This window comes from Benincasa hispida, chromosome 9 (assembly GCF_027475165.1).
Source record: "Benincasa hispida cultivar pf3 chromosome 9, pf3_genome.v1.1, whole genome shotgun sequence".
NCBI lineage: Eukaryota > Viridiplantae > Streptophyta > Magnoliopsida > Cucurbitales > Cucurbitaceae > Benincasa > Benincasa hispida.
In genome coordinates, this window is record NC_143486.1 from 93979507 (window position 1) to 94004543 (window position 25037).

General features: G+C 37.8%; 1 protein-coding gene across 2 annotated transcripts; it reads left to right on the forward strand.

Annotated features, from left to right (window-relative positions):
• Positions 1-216: 216 nt before the first annotated feature.
• On the forward strand, positions 217-15622 carry EMB2737 (embryo defective 2737). Of its 2 annotated transcripts, none has more exons than XM_039042586.2 (12): positions 217-644; positions 1131-1195; positions 1708-1806; positions 1947-2079; positions 2448-2507; positions 8808-8867; positions 10535-10657; positions 11359-11430; positions 12198-12335; positions 13149-13304; positions 13644-13748; positions 15192-15622. In XM_039042586.2, exons 1-12 carry the CDS (start codon positions 420-422, stop codon positions 15222-15224), a joined length of 1269 nt encoding a protein of 422 aa, XP_038898514.1. In that variant the 5' UTR covers positions 217-419; the 3' UTR covers positions 15225-15622. The 2 variants fall into 2 exon arrangements, with proteins under 2 accessions (XP_038898514.1, XP_038898515.1); XM_039042587.2 differs by having other exon boundaries at positions 305-644; positions 1131-1230.
• The last annotated feature ends 9415 nt before the right edge of the window (positions 15623-25037 follow it).

Below are 25037 nucleotides of genomic sequence, written 5' to 3' on the forward strand. Positions count from 1 at the left end.
AAATGGTGTGATGGTCCAAATTTTTGTTTTAGGTCATTGCTAGTCTGCTACACCAGTTTGATCTTAATTTTTATTCGAAATTGTAAATGATTTATACTCTAATGATAATTTTGAAATGTTTATGAAATTTTATGAGTAGTATTACAACTTTTGAAAATATAAGATTAATGTCAAACAGAAGACAAAGTTAAATTAAAAGTGTATTCTTTATAAACTAAGACTAACCTTAGAAGAATTACAAAAGTTCACATTTTTATAACATGAATTAGGTTCTCAGTTTGGGAACATCTTGGTGAGTGGTGAGGGGCCCTTTTGGTGAGAGAGAAATCCATCTCATAAAACCCAATTCTTGGATAACCCCATCGTATCTCGTCGCATTATTTTGATTAATCCTACCTCTATCCTCTCCCTCTGGTTCCATGTCTAGAGGAACGGACCGTCTGGTGAAGAATTTGAAGAAATTCGCTGACATTCAGTACAAGCTTTTCACAACTCGATATGGGCAGCAAGTGATTGACATACTCGAGTTCCCATTTAAGGTGGTCTTATCCCCTTTCACGCTTGCTTTCGACATTGCTGGCTCAGCCCCTCGTGGTTTCGGCGTTCCCGAGCTCATTTCCAAGCTCTCATATGCTTCAATCTTTGTAAGTTATTGATTTCAAAGTTTGTTTTTCTCCAGTGTCACTAATTAGCTAAGAACTAGACGAAATTCCAAGACTTTAATGTGTTTGCGAGAGTGCGAATTCTGAGATGGGAGGTTTGGCTTATAACAAGATGCTGTAAGTTAGTTGTATCCTTTCAAATGATTTTATAACTGACTTCTTTGATGCACTGCGTTGTTGGTTAGATTGGTCATCTGGGTTTGCATTGTACTGTCATTATGCCATGTGGATCCTGAGATAAACTGTGAATGACCCAGTCGTCTTGTTAAACTTCTTTTTTAATCTAGTTGAAGGGTCTGCTGTTCTTTCCTGTCAATCTTTTTTCTTTTTTAATTTTTGTAAATTTGCACGAGGTCTATACATTTGGGGGCTGTAAGTTTGGTTCCCTGTAAGATTGCATGAGGTCTATAAATTTGGAGGTACTATCAATCTTTTTAATGCCGTTGTCTCTAACTCTGGTTATTGCAGGCCATTGCTACGTTTGGGACTTATGATATTGCGCTAGAGCTAGGAAAGAAAGTTATATGTCAGAGGTGCCTCCTGTTACCATCTTGAATCTCTTTTCATGGTGAATACTGAGCATAACTGTTTTGTTTCACTTCAAAACAAAATGGATAGATTATTTAGTGTAAACCGTAAAGTATCTACATGATATGATGTGCACAAAATCCCTTTTTTTCTTTCTTTCTTTTTTTTTGTTCAATCCTTGCAATTATCCCTATTTCCTATTTAATAAAAGCTTGAAATCTTATAATTTTGTTTTTTCGGTTCTCTGCTTTTGTTCAGTCCCTTATAGGGCCTCCTCTTGTACTTTCATCTGATAACTTTTCATAAAAAAAATAAAAATAAAAAATAAAAATAAAAATAAAAAATTAGAAAGCTTGCTTTGTTGGTTCATAGCGTTTTTCAAACTGGTTGATTAGATAATGCCTAGTTTCCAAATTAGATGTACAACTGGAGTTCATATTTCTACATTTTGTGTTTTTGTACTTGTACTTTTTTGTTCCATATCTGATAATTCTTAGATAGTTTGGTCTTTTTGCAGGCACTGTCAAACCTGCAATGGATGGCAAGCCATGCAGTGTACCAAGTGCAGAGGGTCGGGGATGGTGAACTACCAAGTGAAGAACTATGTGTTGAGAAGGTAACCCACTTCCTATTCACTTTGATCTCGATTGAAACCACTTAAATTATTTTTCACGAAAGGAATCGTTGACAACTCATGTACCTGAAATTCATAACTAGAATCTTAACCTCAAATTCATAACTTGAATCTTCCTGCAGTGGAGAGAAGGCAACACCAGAAAGTATTGCAGATGCCATTGCAGAGAATCGGGCTGAGTTGATTCACCTTCCTTCCACTTTGGATCTTCACACACCACTGCCATCCAAAGATTGCCCAACATGTGATGGAACAGTGCGGATAATATCTCCATATTCCAAGCACTACACGCTAAGACATTCAAAATAGTATATAAAATAAAAGAACCAGTCGTAATCCTATAACCTAATTAGCATCTTTCAGAATCTTGCTGCTTGCAGATGACTATAATATGCATGCCTTTTCTGCTTTATATGCGTGTAGTTATTCAAATAACTAATTGCAATGTAACTAAGGGAATGAGTGCTCAACTATATCACAACCTATTGGTAACTAGCACACACAATACCTCATTTATTATAATAATAATAATAATTATTCTTATTTAAAGAAAAGGAAGTGACCGTTGAACTTAAACTTGCAAACTCTTTCCAACAATAATTCATTCTGTGTGTATATTGCAGGGAGTGATGAGCTGCCCTGAATGCAAGAATAAATTGCAAGTGAGAATCTCAGCAGACGATGTAAGTTTCATGAAAATTTTAATCCATTGAAGTGCATCTTACTTTATAATACTGAAACATCAACTACTTTGGATGTCTTAATATGGCTGCATGAATTTTTGAAACTTTAGCTTGTGGACTGCCTTTCTTCCCCTGTAGCCAGAGCTGACAGGACATCGGAGGGCCTGTTTGATGAACGTAGGATTGCATTGAAAACATTCTATTTTTTGAGCTAATCTATCTTTTGCTAGTTCTTTAGGGCACATGACTTTTAGATTCAAAAGCTATTAAAGAAAAAAAAAAAACACTATTTGTTTGTTTGTTTTTATTTTTTTTTTACTAATGAAAATTAGTGAAACCGAAACTCTGTGTGTGTGTGTGTATATATATATTGTTTTGGAGGCTTAGAGAAAATAGTCACCTCAAACCTCCAGTTTCTTATTTAATACTAAAAGCTTAGAACTCAAGGACACAGGTGTGCAACCTATAGAGTAAAATACAAATTAGTCAGCCCAAGTATGGTTGTTATTTTGTTGAAATGGTGTTTTAGCCCTAAGGGCGTTTTAGTCTTTTTCTCAGTGTCTACTGTCTAGGGTTTCTCTCTGTTTGGTTATTTATACCTGTCTTGTGTTGAGTACTGTGTATCAGAAAAATTAAAAGAATAAAAATTCTCTTATCGTGGTTTTTCTCCCTGATCTAGGGTTTCCACGTAAATCTGTGTTTCTTTTCTTTTCTTCTTTTCAATATGGTATTAGAGCATGGCGACAAAGTCCTGGCCGTCATTGATGAGAACAAACCAGAGACTCCAACAGAAACCTCCACTGGAACGAAGGGATCCATGAACGCTGAAGTTGCTGCAGCCATAAGAGAAGCCATTGAGCATTATTTTCACGCTGCTATGCCTCAACTCCACAAATCCATGTCTGATCCAACCACTAGCCAGACCCAACCCGATCCTCAAATCTGTAACCAGTGGACTACCGTTGCAGACCCGACCACTGGAGCTCTCAGACTCGATCGGCACACAGATCCGAGCTCCTCCACGATGCACGGACCAGCCGATTACACGAATCCCGCCAGACCAATCGACCCATCTGGATTTTTTGCCTCAGATCCGATCGACCCATCTGGAGTCCGACACCAACGATCGACGCACGGTCCTACCGACTTCCACCAGATTCTACCTTAGAACCCCCCGATGCACGGGAAACCATCATCCTCGGGATTTTTTGCTCAGGCCGACACCACCGCCCGTGATTGGCGGTCTACAACCAATCTCCAGTCCTCGTTTTCAGGTCAGCTACCGGCTCTAGCGTATGTTCCAGGTCGCCCGTGGATGACCCAAGTTGCTCAGCCGGTCCAGCCGGTTCAGCCGAACCAACCGGTTCAACCAAACCCGATTCAACCGAATCGGGTCTAGCCGAACCAGTATGGTCAATCAGTTCCTAGCCCTTCTTTTGGTTCGTCCTCAAGCCAAAATGAAGCTATCTTTCCAGGAATTTATGGGCAAAACCAACCTATGGCAAATTCTAGTGGAACCATTGGTTTTGAACAGCAGTTGGCCAACTTACAGCAGCAAATATCGGCCCTTAGATCCACGACAAATCCTACAACTGGTTTTTATCCACATTCAAACTTCTCTTTATGCTCAGAAACACCGGTAAATGCTTACTCTAATTTACCTGTTGCAAATATTATGTGGGAAACTCTGCAGGAATGTCTATTGGTGAGAATTACTTTTCTTGGTCTCAATCGGTAAGAATGGTCCTTGAGGGATGTCACAAGTTTGGGTATCTAACTGGAGAAATACCAAAACCAAACCCCGGTGATCCCCAGGAACGTATATGGAAAGGAGAGGACTCTCTCCTTCGCTCAATTCTGATAAACAGCATGGAACCCCAGATCGGAAAGCCACTTCTGTACTCAGCCTCCGCTCGGGATATTTGGGAAGCTGTCCAGAAGCTCTATTCATAGAGGCAAAATGCCTCACGTCTTTATACCTTGAGGAAACATATTCATGAGTGCAAACAAGGGACTCTTGACGTAACGTCTTATTTCAATAGATTGTCCCTGTTATGGCAAGAAATGGACTTGTGCCACGAAGTCGTGTGGAATTGTCTTGTTGATGGAGTTCAGTACTCAAAGATTGAGGAGGCGGACCGGGTGTATGATTTTCTAGCTGGCTTAAACCCTAAATTTGATGGTGTCCGAAGTCGGATTTTGGGACAGAGACCAATACCGTCTCTAATGGAAGTATGCTCAGAGGTCAGGTTAGAAGAGGACAGAACTAGAGCTATGAATGACACTAGCAACAACCACTTAGATTCTGCTGCGTTTGGAGCCAAGTCTTCGGGACCAGAGAGCGACAAACAGAATGGAAAATCCCCACCAATCTGTGAGCACTGTAAGAAACCGTGGCACACCAAAGATCAATGCTGGAAGTTACACGGTCGCCCACCGAATGGCAAGCGACGATCTACGAATGATAAATAAAAAATCGGTCGGGCCCTTGTCAGTGAAACAGGGGATGGTACATCATTAGCCACCAACCAGGTAGAGTCAAGCATGGTTGGAACCAACAATGTCGCGCAACCAGGTACTTCTCAGTCCTTTAGCTTCTTGGTCGAAGGGGATGAATCGTGGATCCTTGACTCAGGAGCAACGGACCACCTAACTGGATCATCTGATCAATTCCTCTCGTATTATCCAAGTGCGGGAAACGAAAGAATACGAATTGTAGATGGATCCTTTGCTTCCGTTGCTGGGAAAGGTCACTTATCTCCTATTCGAGGGTTGATTTTACAGAATGTCCTGCATGTGCCGAAGATATCTTATAATCTGCTATCTGTCAATAAAATAACCAGAGATCTGAATTGTAATGTCGTTTTCTCACGGGATAATGTTTTGTTTCAGGACCTGAGCTCGGGGAAGACGATTGGCACTGCCCGGCACAGTAAGGGGCTCTACTTCCTCTCGGAGGATGTTTTATCTAGGAGTTTATCTAGCACTTGTTTACTCTCTTCCCTTACTATTTCTGAAACTGATTTCCTGTTATGGCATTTTCGTCTTGGACATCCGAGTTTTCATTATATGAAGTATTTATTTCCCCATTATATTTCATCTTTATCTTGTGATGTATGTATTCGTGCAAAACAACCTCGGGTGTCTTTTACTTCCCAGCCTTATAAACCGTCCCAACCTTTCCACCTGATACATAATGATGTGTGGGGCCCATCAAATATCACAACCGTGTCGGGTAAACGGTGGTTTGTCACCTTCATAGATGATCATACTCGTCTTACATGGGTGTTCCTTCTTACGGATAAGTCTGAAGTGACTACAGTCTTTCAACAATTCTACACCACGGTCGAAACCCAGTTCAATACCAAAATTGCTATCCTTCGGAGTGACAATGGCCGTGAGTTCGTTAATCAGTCCCTCCGTGAGTTTTTAAATTCTAAAGGTATCATCCACCAGAACTCCTGTGCCTATACCCCACAACAAAATGGGGTGGCCGAATAGAAAAACCGTCACCTTATTGAGGTTGCTCGGGCTCTCATGATTCCTGCATCCATACCCTCGTACCTATGGGATGATGCTGTACTCACTGCAGCCCATCTCATTAATCGAATGCCTTCCTGTGTTCTCAAGTTCCAGAATCCCTTAGCCCATTTCAAAGAATCCTTCTCTTCTACCCGGCTTTTCCCAAATGTTCCTCTTCATGTGTTTGGGTGTACGGTGTTTGTTCATAATCATGGTTCCCACAGTAAATTCGCTCCTAGGGCTAAAAAATGTGTCTTTGTTGGGTATCTGCTCCATCAACGGGGCTATAAATGTTATTAGCCATCTTCTCGAAAGTACTTTATCACCATGGATGCTACCTTTCAAGAAGATAAACCTTTTTTTTCCTGTTAGTCCTCTTCAGGGGGAGACTTCAAGTGAAGAGACTAACACGTCATCCACTTATTCCATTCCTGTAGACTTGTTTCTTGAACCAATTCCTGACACTAATCCTGGCCCTCCCATTCCGGACAATTCTATCCTTCCTACAAAACAAGTTCCTTGAATAACCTACTATCGGAAGAATCTACGAAAGGAAATAGTTTCCCTTGCTGCTCCACCAGAAAGTGTTCAAGAGTCAGAACCAGAGACAACTCAAGGTAACCATATTCTTGATAATAATAACTCTGTTGAAAGTAGTGCAGTGAACACTGGCAATGCAGCGACTCTCGACAAAATTAGGGAGGATGAGAGCAATGAATTTCCTCATGATGTTCAGGAGACTGAAAATGTACAGCAGATGAATACAGAGGAAAAAGGTAACAAGACCAGTGAAATTGATGCCACCCTAGACTTACCAATTGCCCTGCGAAAGGGAACAAGGTCCTGCACCAAGTATTCTATGAAAAGCTTCTTATTTTACAGTAGCTTGTCAACAAGATTCAAGGCTTTCACCACTAGCCTGGACACTGTGATTATCCCGGAAAATGTGTACAAGGCTCTGGAAATTTCTAAATGGCGAGCTGCAGTCATGGAAGAAATGCGGGCACTTAAGACCAACAAAACATGGGACCTAGTTGTTCTTCCTAGAGGTCACAAAACCATCGGGTGCAAATGGGTGTTCACAGTCAAGTACAAATCCGATGGGACTCTTGACAGATATAAGGCCAGATTAGTCGCGAAAGGGTTCACTCAAACATATGGGGTGGACTACTCAGAAACTTTCTCGCCAGTGGAAAAACTCAACACTATTCGGGTTCTTCTCTCTGTTGCTGTGAACCTAGACTAGCCTCTATATCAGTTGGATGTAAAGAATGCGTTTCTAAATGGTGAGTTGGAAGAAGAGGTTTATATGACCCCTCCTTCAGGGTTTGAAGCACAGTTTGGGAGTCAGGTGTGCAAGCTAAAGAAGTCTTTGTATGGTCTGAAACAGTCCCCTAGAGCCTGGTTCGATCGGTTTACTACCTTTGTTAAAACCCAGGGGTGCATTCAAGGTCACTCCAATCACACCCTGTTCACTAAGAAGTCAGCATTAGGAAAAGTAGCAGTGTTAATCGTATACGTTGACGATATTATTCTGTCAGGGAATGATTCTGTAGAAATTGACAAGCTGAAACAGAAAATGGCAGAGGAGTTTGAAATTAAAGATCTTGGTTCCTTGAGGTACTTCCTAGGCATGGAGGTAGCAAGGTCAAAGGAAGGGATCTCAGTGTCTTAGAGAAAATATACGTTAGACCTTCTACAAGAGACTGGGATGACTGGATGTAAACCTGCAGATACTCCAGTTGAGGTCAACAATAATCTGGTAAACTCAGTAGACAACGTACCAGTGAACAAGGAGAGATATCAACGTCTTGTAGGGAAGCTGATATATCTCTCACACACCAGACCTGATATTTCATATGCTGTGAGTTTGGTAAGCCAGTTTATGCAAGTCCTGTATGAGAGACACATGGAAGCTGTTAACCGGATTCTGAGATATCTAAAGTCAACACCTGGGAAGGGCTTGATGTTCAGGAAAAATGATAGAAGATGCATAGAAGCATACACTGACTCGGACTGGGCCGGTTCTGCTACTGACAGGAAGTCAACCTCGGGGTATTGTACCTTAGTATGGGGAAACCTCGTTACATGGAGGAGTAAGAAACAGGGTGTCGTGGCTAGAAGTAGTGCCAAAGCTGAATACAGAGCTATGAGCTTGGATATCTGTGAGGAAATTTGGTTGAAGAAGGTATTCGTAGATCTTCATCAAGAGAGTCATGACTCGATGAGACTCTACTGTGACAACAAGGTTGCTATCAATATTGCCAATAACCCTGTTAAGCATGACAGAACCAAACATGTTGAGATTGACCGACATTTCATAAAAGAGAAACTTGACAACTGTAGTATTTGTGTTCCCTATGTTCCATCCAGCCAACAGATTGCGGATGTTCTGACTAAGGGTCTACCTAGACAGATGTTTGACACTTGTATTAGCAAGTTGGGCCTCATTGATATTTATGCCACAACTTGAGGGGGAGTGTTGAAATGGTGTTTTAGCCCTAAGAGCGTTTTAGTCTTTTTCTCCGTGTCTACTGTCTAGTGTTTCTCTCAGTTTGGTTATTTATACCTGTCCTGTGTATCAGAAAAATTAAAAGAATAAAAATTCTCCTATCGTGGTTTTTCTCCTGATCTAGGGTTTCCACGTAAATCTGTGTTTCTTTTCTTCTCTTCTTTTCAATATATTTAATGCTAAAAACTGCTATAGAAGCATATGTTTATCTTTTTGTCTTTGTAAATAGGAATGGGGCCCTTATTCTGTTCTTCCTTTTTATGCAGATCATGGAACCACCTTGGAAAGCTTATAATGTTCTGAGAAAGATGGAATATCCATATGAGGTTATTATGCCCTTCTTCACCCCTCTATGGTTATGGTTTCTATGCCAGAGTAGTTACTAACTAGAGAGCCTGTTATTTTTAACGTTAAACTACTAGATTTTCATGAGCACACCACATTTGGATAATTGAATCACTAACTCATGCCATAATGGATTCAGAATGCAAATTACATTAAGCTACACATACTATAACATACAAATATCATGCTGTAAGTATAAAGAGAGCACAAGTTCTCACCCAAACTTTGTATAAGCAGAGAGCAATTCAACCACATGCCATTTATAGGCGAAGAACTACTTGCCTCAATTTTGTGTATAGGTGAACATTTGAACTGCCCACAAATATATTTGGATTGGTCAGTTTGGATGTATGTCAACCGGATATAAGAAAAGGAGGGTAGAACAGGTTGTTGCGGGATTGCTAGTTTGCTGAATATCTTTGGAACCGCTGGATGAATTCATTTGGTATTTGTAGAGCTTGGAATAGAGATGGTAGATCAATGTTGGAGGAGGTGCAGTTTTGTGGGGTATTTGGCTTTGAATTTTAGAGAGATCGAGAGACTTGGTGAAGATGTTTAGGAGGTGGGTAGGTTTAATGTCTCCTTGTTGGTGTTAGTCACTAGGCCATTTTGTAATTATGAGCTTGATTTGTTTTTTTGGGACTGGAATCAATTTCTGTAGGTACTAGGTAAGATTGGACTCTTTTTGTTGAGGTTTGTTTTTACGCTCTTGTATATTCAATGAAAACGAGAGAACCCACATCTAGGCTCATAGGTGTAAGATAATTTACACGAGAACATTTACTTTCAATTGGAGTAATTGCTAAACTAGCACGAAATTCATAATCTTAACTTTAGTTTATTTGTGAGTTCGGAGTCTCAGTAAGTAAATCATAACCAACTGTTAAATCATCAATCAACCCAAAAGCTTAAGCTAATGGGCTATGACAAATTCAAGACACTCTAAACATTCCTTCTCATTTGTGGCTTGAAAATTTGTTAAAAGGGCCAACAAGTGAATTTTGATATTAATAGGGGAAGAAATGATTTTACAGGGAATTAAGCTCAAACTCTCCTACTCTGTTACCACATTAAATCATCGATCAACCCAAAAACTTAAGTTGATGGTTTATGAAAAATTCAATAGTTATATCAATATTCTAACACCAATCTTACCTTGGCAATCACCACAGAGGCAAAAAAAAAAAAAATGTCAATTCATAAACTTTTCAGAGCACGCTTGGGAAGTGTTTAATGACATTGGATGTTAATAGCTTAGTTGTCATTCTCAAGCGCAAAAATTCCATCACATGTGATCTATTATTATTACTCTTATTTTTTTGATAAAAAACAAAAGGACTGTAACAATGAACTTTTCCTGAACTGCTGGTGCTTCGATTCATATGAAATCCAATTCTTCTTGTTCATTGTTCCTTTGGATTGGAGTTTCTTCTGTGGTTAGTGTTTGACTCTTGTTTTTTGGAGGCTCGTTTTTTGTTCGCCCTTGTATTCTTTATTTCTTCAATGAAAGTTCAGTTTTTTTACCAAAAAAGGAAAAAAAACCTCTTGTTCAGAACAATTTGTGTAAATATCTTCGTCATATAAAGAAGATTTAGATGTGTGAATCTTCGACATATTTTATGTTTTGATTGTGCCTTTGGTATCTCAGCATTTAGTTCAGAGTATGAAGGACCCCAGCATTGCTACATTTTGGTTAATTACTTTCCCTCAAATTGTTGGTGGATTCAACTTTGATGATGATGTCAAGCAAAAGATTTGGTGGCAGTACAAGGTTCGAACCACTTTCCTCACGTGCTTTCTGTTCTGTCAATTACTTTGAATAATTAGCCTGTGCCTGTTGACGTTACGTAGTTAGTAACATAAGCATTTTCACATTATTAATTATTAGAAATGCTCGAAGGAATCTTCCTACAACTATTTAATTTTCAGTGTTTTACTTCTATGAGGTGTTTATGTCTCTCTCTATTTCTCTTAGCAAAGCGTTTTATTTGATTTGATTATATGGGTTTGATGATACCTACTTTTATTAAATTCTTACGAGTCATATGGGCTCAGTTCTGTTACCTTGTTATAGTTTAAGAGAAAACAGACAGCTTCTCCTTCCCTCTTGAGCAAGATCATATCAGTTCTGAAGAAAAAATAAATTTGATATTTTATCCTCTGAGAATTGTTGTTAACTTGATGTAGTTTTTGGTCAACCTTTAACTCACATTCACAATCGGAATTTTTTGAAACCCATGCAAGGTTAACTTGGAAAGTCAATTATACATTTTCTGACGTTGTAAAAGATTTATACTTCAGTTCCTTATATGCAACCTTTTCATGTTGGATCGTTATTTATTTATTTTTACTGTTATTATCATTTTTTTGTTGAACACATTTTATTTAAGGTTGACCTTTTCAATTTGATGCCATATTTTAAAATTGCTAATATCACTTGGATAGTTGTTAATGTTTGTGGTTTGCATTTAGGAATCCATGCGATATGATCAACTCAGAGATGTTGTTGCTAAGAGGAAGCCTGGATGGGAGTACTTACAGGATGTAAGAAAAATTTTACTTTTAGCACGTCTTCAATCAATTATATGCATGGAAGTTGGATCACATATCTTTGCTTCTAAATTTCAGGGGATTGGCTGTAACTCACTTTGACCTTTATTATCCTGTCTTATGAGCATCAGATTTTTATTATTATATCTTTAATCAGAAACAAAGCTTTTTACCTTTTTATCGAAGAAATAGAAAGAGTCTTTAATGCTCAAAAGATACAAACGCCTTACAGAAAAAAGATAAAACAAAATTATGAAGCAAAAATTAAAGCTTCCCAATTCAAACGAATATCTTGTTCTGAAAAGTCAACAAATAGATGAGATAGTAGAACATACCATTAAGAAGTATTGATTTTAGCTGACTCAAATCAATGGTGATTATAACATCCGTCATATTTTTGGGTACTTCTGCAGTTGCATTATTGTACTATATGTTGTTTTAAGTAAAATCTTGAGCAGAAATATTTTTGCCAAAATAATCTTAAATCTTCTATTCCTTGGCAAAAGGGACTCACCTATGTTACTTACTTTTCGTCTTCATTATTATTACACATTGTAGGGTAAACAGGGATCCATAGAGTTAGTTGAGTGCACGTAACTCGGCTGACAAAAACAAATATTGTCTCCTGGTTTTCCCACCGTATATGTTTCTATTGTACTTTGCCTCGACGGAAAGATGGTTCATATTTAATTTATTGTTCTTATTAAAATAATAATAATAATAATAATAATAATTTATTTGTCGATATCTGCAATTCATAGGCATTGATTTCCATAGACCCTGTTCGAGCCAGGGATGATCCTGTGGTCGTGAAGAACATTCCTTACTACAAGGCCAAGAAAACACTTGAGGCAGAAGTGATGAAGCTTGATCCTCCACCACGGCCACAAAATTGGGGTGTACGTCTGAACTCCCTCCACTTTAAGATCGTTGAATCGATGTTAAAAGTTCTGTTGTTTCTCTTCTTGATGTGCATAATTATTTCTTTGTCAAACGGTCTTTTTCAAACAGTTTGTAATGTGATTTACTAGCTTTGCTTCAGCCTCCAAATGATTGTAATTGTATAGACTAGTGATTTGCTGGGGGAGTTCCTCCATTTGCCTTTTTTGTGAGAAGGGCCGATTCTTATGGTTTGCTGGGGTTTGTTCTTTTTTGTGGAATCTTTGGGGTGAGTGAAATGGGTATGAGAGGATCCTAGTGAGGTTTGGTCTCTTGTAAGATTTTCACGTTTCCTTTTAGGCGTCAATTTCAAAGATATTTTGTAAGTACTCTTTAAGCTCTATTTTGTATAACTGGAGCCATTTCCTTTAATGAGACTTCCTTTTGTGGGTTTGGTTTTTTATATGCTTCTTTTATTTTTTTTTTTCTAAGTGAAAGTTGTTGCTTTTATCAAAATTAGAAAAAAACCCATTTTATTATATTTTCCATCTTGTAGTCATAATTCCTTGCACTAGTTGACAAGTGATCCGTGTACTCTGTTCAAGATACTTGACGAGTGATCTATATACTCTCTCTCACTCTGTCGGCATTTGCATATCACACCATTTTTGTTTTATGTGTATAGTCATTGCCATGTAATTGTTTGGATGAATAAGTAATGCATTTTAATGATAGAACACAGCCTACCTAGGCATCATAAATTTTGAGGATAAGGAGATGCCTCTCTATTGGCTATGGCTTTTGCTATTATGCTGACTCTGGTTTATTGTCAGGAGTTGGACCTTCCACTGAATTCATCTTCTTGGAGTCAGGATGATCTTAAAGACCCGGGAAAATTTTATGAAATGACTGTACTTCTAAATGCCCAAAGAGAAATAGCTGATAAAATCTTGGATGCACAGTGGGAAACGAAATGGCGGCAGGAAAAGGTTATTGACTTCTAAACCTCTGTGTCTTCCTTATGGAATGAGTAACTGGTAGTCTAAGCACCAATTTCTTGGGTTGGCTCATCTTCTGGACCTAATCATCAAGTAATGTTGCTTCATTTATATATCTATATGAATATTTGGGAAGTAACCAAAGAAAGGCATGATGGATAAACTTCCTTGTAAGTGATGACTAATAAGTATGCACATGTTTGATAACGTAACTTATTTGTCCCTGATTTTTACCCTTTCTTTGCATTATTAGACTGACGACCTTCTGTGCTTCTTGCTTTAAATCGTGTATCTAACTTGGATCTACTATTGTTATAAATTTATTGTCAGCTGAACGAATTGTTGGAGGAAAAGCTGCGGCCTTACGTTACAAGTGCCAACAGCAATGTCCTTACCGCACCAATCGTGTTGAAGTCACAGGACCCGGATCAGAAGGTTTTGCCCTTTCTTTTTCAACCATTACATTTTGCCGCTTTGATTTTATAGGATTAGCAAATGACGAAGTCCCTCTACCGCTGCCTTTAGTGCTTCAAATATTTTATTCACTTGAAGTATGGGATAACATAAGTTGCCATTATTAGCATTTGTATATTCTTTCAATGTTAATTAGTTCCCACCACATTTTTCATTCAACATGGCAGTTACTTTTCAGTCATTGGTCCAACTACAACGATAGACTTAGGGCCAGTCCCGAATAAACACTCGGAGAGTCATCTCAAACAGGCATTTACTTTTGCTGAGATGAGCTATTTTTCTCTTGTTCTTTATTAAGCTTTAGTAACACCTGTTACTTACATGAACCTTCCAACTTTGTAGCCAACGGTTTATGTCCGCATATGATAACTATTTAGTTTTTAGTTTTTGTTTTTTTTTTGAAAAATTAAGATTTTCCATTTATCGATTTTTTTGTTTTGTTATCTATTTTTTAGGAGCGTTAAAAAACTAGGGCAAGTTTTGAAAACTAAGGCCCTGTTTGGTAACCATTTGGTTTTTTGTTTTTGTTTTTGAAAATTAAGTCTATGGACACTACTTCCACCTCCAAATTCTTCCTTTGTTGTCTACTTTTTACCAATAATTTAAAAAACCAAACCAAATTTTGAGAACAAAAAAAGTAACTTCAAAAAGTTGTTTTTGTTTTTGGAATTTAGTTAAAAAATCAACTAGTATACTTAAGAAAGATGCAAACCATTGTAAAAAAATGTGAATGGAATAGGTTTAATTTTAAAAAACAAAAATAAAAAATCAAATGGTTACCAAACAGGGCCTAAAGAAATTTCTGTCTTTGAAATTTGACTACGAATTCAAATGTTTAGTTAGAAATGATAAAAACCTTGGTAAAGAAGAAGTAAGAATACAAGCGTAATTTTCAAAAACCAAAAACCAATTGGTTCCAAACAAGGCCTTATGGTTTCTTTCTTATGGTTCCTTTGTTCAGAATTGTCTGCCCTGTAATGCTAATGTTAAAATGAACTTTTAGTAATTAGTGGGCTATTTCATTTTGGTTGCTTCCATCTGGACCTCCCATTGTTAAAAGTGTATTAGATAAAGAGAGTGAAGGAGGAATCGGCTTAGCGTGTGTGAAGGAGGTGTAGGGGAGCTCTTGAATCTCCCTCACCTTGTCCCTTCCATGTTAATAAAAATTTAGTGCCTTTAAGAACTCATAGTTCCTGGAATCAAATCCCGGACAATGTCTCAAATATGGTAATGAATTGCTTTAATTTGAGTTGGTTTGCAATTACACCATTCTGTACTTCCAACTGTATGGAGCTGTTGTTGCTCTCTATTTTGCACTGTGCACACACGTACTATAAAATCACAGATATATCTCCTCACAGCAACTCTAGGATATTTCATTTAACTTGTTGAAAATTGTTTCAGAGAAACCGACGGCGACGGTTTTGGTTCTTTTGACAACGTCCATCTTTTCAAGTCAAAAGAGCATCTTGGGCATCCTAAGCTAGTTCTGAAACAGCATTCTTCGCGACATTCTTTCTTAAGGTACATTGCCTCTTTTTTTCTTCGAGTTATACTTCGTTATTGAAAGCGGCTGGAAAGTGTACTGTGGCACTTGCCATACTGTGTCGATGTCCCTGCTGCCGCCCCCACCCCTGGATAATAAGAAATGAAGAGGCAAGGAAGTTGGGAGAGAAGAAACTGGTGCTTAAAATCATTCATGAGACTTGTGGTTTTGGTACTCTTAAGATTGCCCACTAAAACCTCTTCTTTTTGACCAGTTAGGTACTATATTTGTCAAGTTCTTACTGTTCTATAAGTACTCTAACTTCTTTTAAGATGAATCTCTTTCTAAATGCCCTCTCTATGTGCTATGTGGCTAAATCATATTACCCATTTTTTTTCCCATCCCTTCCCAAAAAATATAACATTTTTGAAGTAAGGAGATTTAATCTTCATGAGTTAAAGTTAAAAGATGGATGTTTTTAAGGCAGTATTCTATTTTCCTACCCAAAGTGTTCTTTTTTCCTTCCCCAAAAATAGCTGATATTTTTAAAGGGTATAAATTTACATTATAATTATGGTTATGAAGATTCAAATCTTCATGAGTTCAATTTAGGCTAAAATCTAGATTTTGTTAAAAAAAAAAAAAGAAAAAAAAAGAAGATAACCCTTGAATGTTGTCTTTTGTTTAAAAAATACTTCTTGCTCTTAAAAGTTATACTATCAGCGTGATTTTTCATAGACGTGTGAAAAGCTACATTATTTAGGAGAATATTGATAAGAAGAAAAAAGGGTGCTTGAAATGATTTGATGTTAACCTGGAATGGAAAGTGGGACCTTTTAACACTGCTTCAATGTTTTAGGCTATGAAACACAAATACTTCATGTGAGGTAAAGAATTTGTATAGACACGTATCAGATATTGATATTTTCAGATACTTTTCAGATGCGTATTTGACACGTGATTTGACGTATCTATTTTTATGCGTATTTTTTTAAAAGAAAAAAGACAAGCAACTCATCTAAATCTTTTCCAATATAAAACTAGGCAACCTATTTAAAAAGCTCACTACTTAGTTCAAAATTAAAAGGATAAATAAATAATAAATGACCAAATTCTAGACTAAAATCATCTGATCTCTATTTTCATATTTGAATTTTCATAAAGTCCACAAAAATATAAACCATTTGGATATCTTCAATAATTCAATGAAAAAGTTTTTTGTTTATCTTCATACTTCTTCCTCTAATTTTATTCTTCTTTGCAATATGAGTCACTTTTCTATTGCATTTTATTAACTATTGTACTTCAACATTTTAGATGTTTTTTTTTTAAATTAATTTTTTTTTATTTATATATATTGTATTTCAGTGTTTGTATTTTATTTTGTGCTATTATTATTAACTTGTATGTTAAAATTATCTATATCCTAGATTTTTTTAAAGAAAAAAAATGTATTTTCAATGTATCAGTATCCTCATTTTTTAGAAATATATATATTAAAAAATATATAAAAAATGACGCATCCTTAGATATATTCGTATCTTAGTTTTTTAGAAATTGATAAATCACTATCCGTATTGTGTAATCGTATCTGTATCTGTGCTTCATAGGTTTTAGGTCATAACCACACCTGGAATAGATTTCAAATTTCTCGTGGATTTTGCCTCTAAGGTTAGTTTTGTATTTATGAAAGGATAAGGGTAATAGTGCAACTTTTGAAAGAACAAGAATATTTTTGAAATAAAGAGTAATGTCCGAAGATTATTATTATTTTTTTGGAATTTAGCAGTTAAATTTAAAAAATAGCTAATTTTTCAACGCCTTTATAAGTTTTTACTATTGTTTAGATTGACGGTTGAAAAGTAAAAAACTCAACGTTCCGTTTAGACATATTTGATAAAATGGAAACGATACAAAAAAGATTAGCGCCCTTTGCAAAATAAATAAATAAATAATAATAATAATAATTAAAGAAGGTAAAAATCAATGGCATCCATAACTACTTTTTTTGGCCGGCGGATTGCATCATGATGATGTTATTCGTTTCTTTTTCCCTTCTGTTTTTCTTAGAAATATATAATAATATAAATGAATTGTTCAAGATAGTTTATGACAACAATTAAATAGTTGATTTTTTTCTTTTTCTCTTACTTTTTTTTCTTTTGTTAGTGTTGAATGAAGAATTTTGGACCAATCACAAGTTGCCACGTTGTTTACTAAATTAATGATAAAATTCTAAATCATTAAATTTGGATCCAATTAGAAGTTCACATATCTCCCGAATTGAATTGAAGACAAATTTTGATGACGCCATGCGGTTGGATCAGATGAGATTAAATTGATACAATTTGATATTATTATTTGGGTTTAAAGTCCAAACTACAAAAAAGGCTGAATTGGACTCAAATTTTAAACTAGACCCAAAACCAACTAATTGGGCCCAAGGGCCAGGCCCATGGATCAACCAAGCCAAAGTTCAAATAATTGGGCCCATGGACCAACCAAACCCAACCCACGAAGCCCACTTGAGAATTCTATAAATAGAGAAATTCTCTTCATTTGTGAGAGTCAGCAATTCTATACTCCAGAGAGCTTATAGGGAACTCTCTACAATTAGAAGACTTCTTGACTCCTGAAGCTGACCACGCTTGAAGACTGAAGTCATTTGGAGATACAAGCATTCTGAAGACTAAAGTCCTTTGGAGATGCAAGCATTCTGAAGACTAAAGTCCTTTGGAGATGCAAGCATTCTGAACACACTTGAAGACTGAAGTCCTTTGGAGATACAAGCGTTTTGAAGACTGAAGTCCTTTGAAGATACAAACATTCTGACCACGCTTGAAGACTGGAATCCTTTGAAGATACAAACATTCTTCCAAGATTCGAAGTTTAAGAACATCCACATGCCCCACTTCTAAACATAAGCATACGCATTCAACCGAGAAAGAATCAAAGGATTAAGTACTAGAGATCGAACCACATCGCATTAAATCAATCTCAACATCAACACCAACTCAAGTTCAACTCCACGAAACAAGTTTCTCCGAAGCCTTGTTCGAACATTAATCCTCCAAGGAGATCAACAAGCTCAAAGGTCGATCATCCAAGAAGATCAACAAGTCCAAAGGTTGATTGTTCAAGAAGATCAACAAGCCCAAAGGCCAATCATCCAAGAAGATCAAGCCCAAAGGCCGATCCTCCAAGAAGATCAACAAGCCCAAAGACCGATCATTCAAGAAGATCAACAAGCCCAAAGACCGATCATTCAAGAAGATCAACAAGCCCAAAGGGCGATCGTTCAAGAAGATCAACCAACTTAAAGATTATAGTTTATTTTGAAAGCATCAAAATACTATGTATTAGAGATTGTATTCATCTTCCACAAAAATAATACAAATACAAAGTTCAAGTTCCATGAAATAAATTTCTTTTGAAATCTCGTGCGAAAAAATTGGCACGCCCAATGGGACCTCTCTGCCTCTCATCTCTCTTTCGTCATCTGAGTCAACAAATCTACAAATGGCACCAAAGAAAGTTGCATCCAAAGCTACCGTCGCAAGTAACACTTACATAAGTTCTGTAATCACGGAGGAAATCTGGGACCAGCTGATGGAATTTCCTAAAGGCTGGATCGTTATCAGAGAAAATCTCTTGTTTGAAAACTATGCTTCTGCTACTGATCTATCAGAGAAAGAATCACATTTTGATGTAGTGTCTATCATGATGACTGACGTAACGACTGAGTCGACCATGGCAGAGATGGAGGTAAAGATAAATCTCTTAATGAAGGATGTAGAGGAGTGAGATCATGAAATCGCTGCTTTAAGAGATCAGATACATGCTCAAGATACTGCTGATTCAAGTCAATCTCCAGCTACAAAAGCCAATGACAAAGGAAAGACTGTCTTGTAGGAAAGTCAGCCACCACAATCCACCTCTGTTGCCTCCCTGTTAGTTCAACAGCTCCAGGATATGATCACAAACTCTATAAGAGCTCAGTACGGAGGATTGCTGCAAACTTTTTTTATGTACTCCAAGTCATACACCAAGAGAATCGACAGCCTGAGAATGCCAGCTGGGTATCAACCTTCAAAGTTTTAGTAGTTCGATGGAAAGGGCAATCCAAAACAACATGTTGCACACTTCATTGAAATTTGCAAAAATGCAGGAACCAGAGGAGACCAGCTAGTCAAGCAGTTCATCCGTACTTTGAAAGGAAATACTTTCGATTGGTATACTGATTTGGAGCTAGAAGTGATTGACAATTGGGAACAGCTAAAAAGGGAGTTCCTGAACCGCTTCTACAGTACAAGGCGCACTGTTAGCATGATGGAGCTGATGAACACCAAACAGTGGAAGGGCGAGACAGTCATTGATTACATCAACCGATGGAGAGCTTTATGTCTAGATTGCAAAGATACTCACTGAATTATTTGCAGTGGAGATGTCCAGTCAAGGCATGCACTGAAAGCTTCTCTACATCCTACAAGGGATAAAACCTCGTACGTTTGAGGAGCTGGCAACATGTGCTCATGATATGGAGCTGAGCATCGCCAACAGGGTAACTAAAGATTTCCTAGTCCCTGAAGGGAGAAAATACACGAATGAAGCCAAAGGCACTGAAAAGATCGTGGGTAGTGCCACAAAAGAATCTATGGTCATTCATGTGACCCCATTGAAATTTTCCTCCAAAGGAAAACAAACAAAGTTTGAAAAAAGGCACAATGAGGGTGAGAAATGTCGTCCAACTCTTAAAGAAAGAAAAGAGAAGATTGATCCATTCCCTGGCTCTGATGTGGCAGATATGTTGGAGTAACTGCTAGAAAAGAAACTTATTTAGCTGTCGGAATGCAAGCGGCCGGAACAAGCAGGAAAAGTAGATGATCCTAACTACTGCAAGTATCATCGGGTCATTAGTCACCCAGTTGAAAGGTGCTTTGTGGTGAAGGAATGAATTCTGAACTTGGCTCGTGAAAAGAAGATCGAGCTAGATTTAAATGAAGTAACTCAGACAAATCACGCTACAGTAGTGGCAACTTCAAGTGTTCCAATCCTGTCTGTGTCCCATGCTCAAAGACAAAGCCTTGTCCAATCTAGAGCCTTCGAGCTTATAGTTGTTCGGTTCCAGCAAGAGATTCAAACAACAAATTCTAAAAAAAAAGATGAGCTCGTTGAAGATGACAACGAAGGGTGGATAGTTGTGACTCGTCGAAAAAGAAGACAGCCAAACTCCACCCAAAAAGAGTCGCGTTCCTATCGAAGCTATAGAAGAAGGAACAAGACTCATAAAAAGAAAGGCAAAAAGATGACACTGAAGCCTAAATCTGCTAAGAAAGAAGACAAGGACTTTCTTCAACGGCCGACAACTTTGGCAGAATTTCTCCCAAGAAGCTTTCTTAATAATCATCTAGAGAAAGTATCAGAAGTCATTGCATGTCACACTATCGGCATAGTGGAAGTCGACAACAATCATATAATTGTTGAAGAAGTCAACGACTTAGAAGAAATGAAGCAAAGAACTTCTATCTTCGATCATTTTAGGCCTTCAACTGCTCGATCTTCAGTCTTTCAAAGATTGAGTATGGCCACGGTAGGAGAAGAAGACCAATGTCCAATGACTAGTTCTACTCGAACTTTAGCCTTCAAAAGGCTAAGTATATCCACATCAAAGAAAGATCGACCTTCAGCATCTGCTTTTGATCGTCTCAAGAAAACAAGCTATCAACATAAAGGAAGGATGAAAATCTTGAAGGCAATGCCATTCCATGAAGAAAACAACAACGAAAAGATTCACAGTCGTATCCCTTTACGCATGAAGAGGAAATTTTCTGTTGACATAAGTACAGAAGATTTCTTGATAGTGAAGTCAAAACTCATCATATTGACGAATCCTACAAATGAAGAGGATGATCAAAACCATGATGAAATAAGAGCTTCTGAAGTTTAAATGAAGTAGCTCCTCATCGCAAGAGCCTAACTCCATGATGCTCCTGGCTCGCATGAGCTTAAAATGTGAACGACCCAAAAAAAAAAAAAATCTTTGTACGAACTACGTTATGACTTGATCCCTGCCATTATAAAGGGTACGTAGGCAACTTAAAGAAAATTAAGTTAAGTTGCGTATAAAAAAAAAAAAAATCTTTTTGAACTACATTATGACTTGATCCCTATCATTAAAAAGGGTATGTAAGCAGCTTGAAAGAAACTTCAAGTTCAGTCCAGTTAAAAAAAAAAAAAAAGCTTGAACTACGTCATGATTTGATCCGTTTCTTTAAAGGTATGAAGGAAACTTAAAGAAATTTAAGTTTAGTCCATCAGAAAAGGTACCACAACCACCTAAGTATGATATTACAAGATTGATATTGATCATCCTCGTTAAAGAATGACACTCCAGATTGAAGATGTTCATCCCTATTGGGGGCAACACAATGGATTGAAGAAGTTCATCCTTTGTAAGGAGCCAACACAGTAAATAAAAGGCACACGTTTGGAATGCGCTTCGCTTCCTCTTTGAAATCAAACTTAGATACTCCTCCATCTTCAAGTTCAGAGGCTTCGTCGATGTTCTTCAATCTCCAAGTTCAGAGGCTTCATCGATGCTCCTCCATCTTTAAGTTTAGAGGCTTCATCGATACTTCGTCAAACTCAAATGTGGAGGATTTTTCGATGCTTTGTCAAACTCAAACACGAAGGTCTCGTCGATGCTTGTCCATCTTTAAGTTCAAAGACTCCATCGAAGCTATTCCATCTTCAAGTTCAAGATCGGTGTGCCTCCGCTCCGTCTTCAAGTCCAAGGTTGGTGTGCATGACTCTGCTCCATCTTTAAGCTCAAAGGTCGGTGTGCATGGCTCCTCTTGATCTTCAATGACCCGGTCTACAAAATCATGATGCAACTTTGCTTCATCTTCAAAGTCTGGTGTGGTTCGCTTCATCTCCAAACTGATGATGCGACTTCACTTCATCTTTAAATTCGTGGCGTGGCTTCGCTTCATCTTCAAACTAATAACATGGCTTTGCTTCATCTCCAAACTAATAGCATGGCTTTGCTTCATCTCCAAACTAATAGCATGGCTTTGCTTCATGGCCAAACTAATAGCATGGCTTTGCTTCATCTCCAAAATGTTGGCGCAATTTCGCTTTATCTCCAAAGTCTGGCGTGGTTCACTTCATCTCCAAAGTTGTGGCGTGGCTTCGCTTCATCTCCAAACTAATGGCGCGACTTCGTTTCATCTCCAAAGTCGTGCGGTTTTGTTTCCTCTCTAAAATGTTGGCGTAGCTTCGCTTCATCTCCAAAGTCATGGCGTGACTTTGTTTCATCTCCGAACTGATGGTGCAGTTTCACTTCATCTCTAAATTGATGACGCGGCTTCACTCCATCTTCAAAATCATGGTGCGGTTTCGTTTCCTTTCCAAAATATTGGTACAACTTCGCCCCTTCTCCAAAATGGTCGTGTAGCTTCGCTTCCTCTCCAAAAATATGGGTGTGGTTCCACCTCATATGCGAGATCAAGTTTGGTTTGCCTAGCTCTACCTCATATGCGAGGACAACTCTGGTCCATCCGATTTCACCTCATATGCGAGGACAACTCTGGTCCATCCGAATCCACCTCATATGCGAGGACAACTCTAGTCCGTCCAGCTCCGCCTTGTACACGAGATCAACTCTAGACAACCTGACTCCGCTCAAAAGCTTGATGGCATATTCTTCTCATCTTCAAAGTTTGATGGCATATCCGCCTCATCTTCAATACTCGATGGCATATTTCCCTTATCTTCAAACTTTGATCGAGGAGTAACATAAGAAGGTAGACCTTATCGAGATCCTCTCTAGGGTGAAAGCATGGGAGAGTTGTAAGCCTTGTAGGGCCCCTCCCATGACGATCAGGATATGCGAACGGTGCTACAAGGTAGACCTTATCGGGATCCTTCTTAGGGTGAAACATGGGAGAGTTGTAAGCTGTCACACCCCACACCAGATTACCCTTTTAACCTGGACGGAATGGTGACGGCAGCAGCTACCAACCCTTTTACTGGCACTTACTGCCTATCTTACTTGTTAAATATCGCTCAAACCCTGAATACATACAAATTAACTCAGAACTTAACACATTTACATTACAGGGTTTTGCAGCATTGCTCATACACGGATATTACAACCTAGTAAGCCCCATCAAGAATACTAGTCACTAGATAGACACATGTATACTAACTAACATAGGTATTCATTTACGCTTCCTTCAACCTGTTTCTTTGAGTGACAGAGCAGCAACAGAAAAGTCTTTTGGGAACTGACTGCTACCTGAAAAGGAAAAAATTTGAAAATGTGAGCTAAAAGCCCAGTGAGTGACTTAATAAAAATATAAATCCCATGCTCAAAACCGAAAGCTTGAAAACATAATACTGAAACTAAAGTATACCAAGAAAACATGTACATAAAACCTTTAAAACCACCATTAACATCATTATTCTTCAGTTGAGAACAAGCATACATCGCTCTAGCTCCCAACGTCTCTTATCGGCTAAGAGACCCATACCTCGGCCTCTCATTCAGATCTGTCTACGTGCTCGTGGAGTTTTCTATGTACCGTCAACACCTTAGGTACATTTATTCAGATTCCTTCCTTACCTTTGGTATCCGGCTCACTTAAGCTATCAAGTTCTCGAAAAGCATTTAAAGAATAGTTCTCAAATATAGCATAGAAAACTCTTTAGGATACCTTCTCTACCTTTAGTATCCCTTTCAGTATATTTAGGAATACTAATGCATGTACTTTGACAATCTTAGGTATTTAAAGCATAGTACATCAAGCTTTATACGACCTTAGCTTTAACCCTAACGCATGCTTCATACTTTTCAAAATAAGTTGGCTTAAATCATGTTGAACTAGCTTGTAAAACTATTAGCATGCGTTAGATATGGAAAACGTACTTGAAAAACTCATACATTAATAATATCATGCGTTGATAAACATTCATAAGCATTAGCAATTCCAAACTATTCTTTTAGTCTAGAAGAAGACATGACTACCTTTATCCTTAGTTGAGAGTGAACTATTAGATCTAATCCTCAATGCCAACCTTAGTCGGGAAGAACCCTTTTGCTCAATCCCTCGATGTCGTATTACCTACGTGCACGTGGTTATAATTGAGTACCATCATACTTTAGGTACTTGACTAGGATACCTTCTCATCGTCCTTCAGTACCCTTAGGACACCTTCTCATTGTCCTTCAGTATCCTTAGGATACCTTTTCATTGTCCTTCAGTATCCGTCATATAACTAGTCATAAACATTTAGTTGAAAGGATACCTTCTCATTTTCCTTCAGTATCCGTCATATAACTAGTCATAAACCTTTAGTTGAACACTAAGACTTAGTGCTCAAATCATCATACTAGTTCATCCATCATACTGGTTCATCATAAAAATGGAGTTACTTAAACATACTGATAGTATTTGGACAAGATAACATATCTAAATCATGCCAATTCCATGGAAAACATGCTTTACTTAGCATAAGAAACAGTTTCACAAATATGTTGCTTGGCACATCATTTAAACACTTAGGATGAGAAATATCTTCAAAGAGATCAAAAGTTTCTAAATCATTAAAACAGTAAGTCATCATATAGTCACTCACAGCTCGTTGGCCTCTTAACGAATTATACGCCTTTCCTAGCTTCTCTTGGCCTGAAAGGACATAATTCCCAGTTAAACTACTTAGAATTCTTAGTAAAATACCTCAATTAATTCATTTATTAAAGG

Excerpts from the sequence above, each read along its gene's own strand:
- EMB2737 (XM_039042586.2), top strand. The coding sequence starts at position 420 with ATGTCTAGAGGAACGGACCGTCTGGTGAAGAATTTGAAGAAATTCGCT. Across the intron at positions 645-1,130 it reads TCTCATATGCTTCAATCTTT|GCCATTGCTACGTTTGGGAC; the intron begins GTAAGTTATTGA and ends TGGTTATTGCAG. Across the intron at positions 13,749-15,191 it reads CACAGGACCCGGATCAGAAG|AGAAACCGACGGCGACGGTT; the intron begins GTTTTGCCCTTT and ends AAATTGTTTCAG.